Source organism: Tarenaya hassleriana, unplaced genomic scaffold (genome assembly GCF_000463585.1).
Source record: "Tarenaya hassleriana unplaced genomic scaffold, ASM46358v1 Cleome29, whole genome shotgun sequence".
NCBI classification, from domain to species: domain Eukaryota; kingdom Viridiplantae; phylum Streptophyta; class Magnoliopsida; order Brassicales; family Cleomaceae; genus Tarenaya; species Tarenaya hassleriana.
This window is the reverse complement of record NW_010966092.1, coordinates 1,455,696-1,460,077: the sequence shown is the minus strand read 5'-3', so window position 1 is coordinate 1,460,077 and position 4,382 is coordinate 1,455,696. Positions and strand designations below refer to the sequence as shown.

Sequence of the window (4,382 nt, the reverse complement as noted above, 5' to 3'; positions counted from 1 at the left end):
GTCCCCCCCCCCCCCTTTTTTCTCTCTTTTTCCTTTCTAATTTGTTGTCGTCAAATACCTTTTGGGACAATAGGTTGCAAAACTTCTTTGTTTATCAGGAATAGCTGATCTATGCTTCATCGTTCTTAATTCAATAAAGAGGGAAATAAACAACATTACCACATCCTATTATGCAATGCCAAATGTTCTGCCTCATTGGGAGAGGACTTACAAATAACGCATCAGTGACACTCGGACACTGGAAAAAGAAAAGCTAGCTCATAGAATAAAGCCCTACGGCTACAACGAAGATGTGAGGGATGAGAAATGGTATATATGAGAAGCGAGAAGCTAAAATACCCAGGATTCAAGGAGCCATTGGACAAACAAGGCGAGGGAGGATGTCTCCCAGGCAATGGAATCTGGAGAGTCTTGAGAGCAAACATCTGAAGATCAGTCACAAGGCCATTCATCTTTTTTATGTCTGCCACCTGAAGTAGCCAAGAAAGATGGAATCAAACAAAGAAAGTAAACTATAATAATAGAATTTTAACAAAAATCCAGCAAACAATAATTCAGCAGTAATCAAATAAGATAGTCGCTGAAAAAGCTTAGCACCAGAAACGGCAAACGTATTGCCATGATAAGAGAAATCTCGTTAGGAGATGATTTGGAATTGTCAGTAACTTTTGAAATCTAATCATCCGTATGATCAAAAGGGTTAAACTTCGTGATGTTTCTCTCTCCTTTGATTAACTTATTCCTGTCATATCCTCCACCATTTCATGCTAAAAAAATCAACACCTCAACCAGAATCGCATGTTGTACCAAAACGTTAAAGTATATATAATCAACCATTTCAGCAGCAGGGATCGAAATTTCAGGAGCCAGAATAGCCAGCCCAAATGCAATTCCTATTGACCACAAAATATCAAACTAAGATGCTGGCGAAATTCGAAGATCTTCTGCGGCATAGAGATAGAAGTTATACCTCGACACCGTACTTTATGGCAATGCCTGCGAGGGTATCGAACTTGGAGATCCGGTGTTCGATATAGCCAGCGCCGGGAGAGAAGGAGGAAGGCAACGGCGGAGAAGAAGTCGACGGCGGCGGAGACGATGACGGCGACATGATCCACGAGATTTTCGAAGCAGATGGCCTCGAGGGACTCCTCTCGCGGTATCCATCCGATCGATCTGAGATTCCGTAACCATTTTCATCCCGAATTTTTCCGTAGCTATAATCGTGAGTCCCATTGGGACCGGAAAACCGTCTCTCTCGATCCATCAGCATTTCCCGGGGGAAAATCAAACCTGTTCTATTCTAGATCTGATCCGAATCATCGGATTCCGGCAAAATCGAACGGCAGAAAGAAATGGTGAGAGGGGGAAAAGCGAGTACGGTAACGAGAAAGAAACGGACGAACAAGCGACGAGAGAATGAGAAAATAGAGTGAGAAAATCGCGGACCAGAAGTTTGATTTTCCTGCTCTGAGGATCAATGGAGATTTTCTCGCCAGATTTTCCTGGAAAAATGAACGAGAGATCCCCCGGCCTCTCTCGCAAGCGGTGGAAGAAAGAAGAGAAGAAGACACCGAGTTATTAAGGATTTTAAAAATAGAATAAATCCGAAATTATGGAATTAATAAGTTTTAGAAAAATAATAAAAAACGTTTTTTTACGGGGGGGAAGAAAATAAGACAAAACAAAACAACTGACGCAGTAGCAATAAATGAATTCACAAAGAAACCATTTTGATGAAACATTGTCAAAAAAGTAATATGTTAAATAATCGAAAATGCGTTTACCAAAACAAGTAGAAAAATTAATAAACAAAAGAAAACCAATTAATATAAATGATAACAATAATAACGATTAGTGAGTAAATACATAAAAATGAAAAGAGAGAGAATGAAAAAGAAGTCACTCTCTAATCAAATGGGAAAGATTTCAGACCACAATGTCTTCCCTTTGTAGCATAAGATCATACTACATAGATAAACTCAAACAACAAATATCATATTACAATATTTACAAGTCAACTGGTTAGATCTAAACAAATATCAGATGTTTACTACTTTACATCTGAATCACATTGTCTTTATATATATATATATGTATGTATAAACAAAAGGGGGGGGGGGGGAAAATCGATTAGATCCGAAGACTCATGTCTCAGGTCGGTTTTCGGGTTGAATCGGAAATGAAGAATTACCGACTGTTCATCCTGGCACGAGCTTCTGCAAACATACGCTGTTGTTCGACGGCCCGCATCTTCCCCCGCCATTTCAGCCACGCTGTTCCACTTCCCGCCTCTCTGTGAGTCCTGCTGCATTCGGGATTTCCCCGGGAAAAAAATCTCCTCGATAAGTTGAATCAAATGTAGGAGGAGATGGTGAAGATATATATATGAGATGAGTACCATAGTTTCAGACTTATGTTGCTAGTATGCCGCATAAACTTCCTCCATGTATTCTCCGAATCCAAGATCCTGTTCATGTTGATCCATTTCGAGACTCAATTAACATTTTTTTGTATGACAAGATTTTTTTTTTTTTCCGACAGGTTACGGTTAAAACGAACCTGTAACGCCCTAAGGACATGCTCGGGTGCAACTGTCCGTTTATCCTCTTTGTTACAAACTTCAGTTTCTCGTCTGGTGGATCTGATCTATAGTTATGGGGCAATACATACCAAAAGGTTCGAAGAAGGAACCCTAGCTATATGCTTAACTCCTAGACTCCGAGGAAACTAGATTTATAAACTCTGCAATCAGTGTTAAAAACAAAAAACACGGGATTAGAATGAAGCACGAGACCATATAAAAGCATACGAAAAATGATAATTCCTTCACTATGTTAGCTAAATCGATGAAATCGTACCGGAAGTTGAGGAATCCGAAGGATGATCTTCACCTACACAACCCTGTATCAGAAGATCCTGAGCACCTCTAGCAACTCGAACACCGGGTGGTAACATCTCCTTTATAATTTTCGTCATCGTAGCTGGAACACGTGATGAAGAACAATGATCATGCTTCACTCAGATACTCGAGATTCTATTCGAAACCCGGTAGGGAATTATGTCTTAACAAATGAAGAACAATGACCGAATCTCTCCGTTCAATTCATGAAATAGTCGTTCAAATGGATGGATGATTGGCACTGAAATACCTAACATCCTCAAATATGAAGCTTTTCTTCTCATTGTTGCATCGAGAAATTCAAACCTATGGATCGAGCAAGATTGTAATAAATCGATTCAATATCCTTCCATGGAGCTCAAAATGACTGATCGATCGATCAGACATACTTATGAATTGCATTAACCGGAGCCTTCAATTACAAAATCTGAAACGGGAAGAAACTAGCAAAGCCTCTAAACCGATCGATCGAAGAACCAATTCCTATCAATTCATGAATTGGTGGATTGAAAGAAGGGTAAAGAGGGCTAACCTTTTGGGACTTCCCAACTATATCCATCGGCTCCATCGTTTAATTGTTCAGAATCACAGTTTAACCAACAATCAGATTAACGCAAATGTAATGGTACCGATATACGAAACCTATACACAAAGAACGATCCGGGCAATCACGTATCGCATAAGAAGAGGAAGAAGACGAAAGAGAAAAACCCAGAGATGAGGGATCGGATACCGACTTACCGAGTCAACAAGAGTCGAATCAGAGTATCAACGGCCGAGACCGGCGAGCCAACCGAGTCACGGCGAGATCAGGAGCCCGGAAGTTGGTCGCATTGAATAGAATCTTATCCGAGGCGATTCCGGCAAAGCGCGTGTAAGCCAACCGCCTCCCAGCGACAGAAAACGGCGCGTGAAGATACTTTTTTAGGTCATAAGAAGTGGGCTATTTTTCAATTCACGAAAACCGGCCGAAACCCGACCCAAATAACAACCGGTCACGGGCTTAACCCGACCCGGAATAGTTTTCTGCTACACCACGTGGCAGATGCCAAGTTTCATCCTTATCACGTGGAATGAATGGATTCTCTCTCTTATTTATTTATTTTGTTAACGGATTCGCTCTCGCATTTGCAGTAGTTAGATTAAAAAAATGGCGTACAAAGCCATCGATTCCATCACGACGCGCGACGTTGAAGCTCTTGGAGTCGCCGGCGATGTCGCCGAGAAGCTTCTCGGAGATCTCAAGGAAGTTATCCGTAATTACGGAACCGCCACGCCGGAGACGTGGACGGAGATTTCCCGGCGGATCCTCGACCCTAATCTCCCCTTCTCCTTCCATCAGATGATGTATTATGGCTGCTACAAGGACTTCGGACCCGACCCGCCCGCTTGGATACCCGACCCGTACGTCGTCATTGACCACCTTTTAGATTTTTTTTTTTTTGTTTAATCAAGCTGTGATTTCTCTATCGAAAGAGTG

General features: G+C 41.5%; 2 protein-coding genes and 1 long non-coding RNA gene across 4 annotated transcripts in view; 1 reads left to right on the top strand and 2 right to left on the bottom strand.

Moving 5' to 3' along the window:
* LOC104818371 overlaps nucleotides 1-1,560 on the bottom strand; it is a 3,257-nt gene extending 1,697 nt beyond the window's left edge. Inside the window, exons 1-3 of the mRNA XM_010547936.1 lie at nucleotides 1,450-1,560; nucleotides 971-1,309; nucleotides 340-470 (exon numbers count right to left, since the gene is read on the bottom strand). Of these exons, the coding sequence (XP_010546238.1) occupies nucleotides 340-470; nucleotides 971-1,273 (434 nt within the window). The 5' untranslated portion in view covers nucleotides 1,274-1,309; nucleotides 1,450-1,560. The remainder of the gene's footprint in view (nucleotides 1-339; nucleotides 471-970; nucleotides 1,310-1,449) is intronic.
* Nucleotides 1,561-2,129: 569 nt separating this feature from the next.
* Nucleotides 2,130-3,814, bottom strand: LOC104818370. Of its 2 annotated transcripts, XR_772675.1 has the most exons (7): nucleotides 3,644-3,814; nucleotides 3,435-3,544; nucleotides 3,153-3,208; nucleotides 2,862-2,984; nucleotides 2,563-2,745; nucleotides 2,402-2,470; nucleotides 2,130-2,308 (listed from the first exon to the last, which is right to left on the bottom strand). It is a non-coding gene; the product is annotated as an uncharacterized LOC104818370 (long non-coding RNA). The 2 variants fall into 2 exon arrangements; XR_772674.2 differs by lacking the exon at nucleotides 3,153-3,208 and having other exon boundaries at nucleotides 3,644-3,811.
* Nucleotides 3,815-4,010: 196 nt separating this feature from the next.
* LOC104818369 (probable acyl-activating enzyme 17, peroxisomal) overlaps nucleotides 4,011-4,382 on the top strand; it is a 4,504-nt gene continuing 4,132 nt past the window's right edge. Inside the window, exon 1 of the mRNA XM_010547933.1 lies at nucleotides 4,011-4,306. Coding sequence (XP_010546235.1) covers nucleotides 4,053-4,306 — 254 coding nt within the window. The 5' untranslated portion in view covers nucleotides 4,011-4,052. The remainder of the gene's footprint in view (nucleotides 4,307-4,382) is intronic.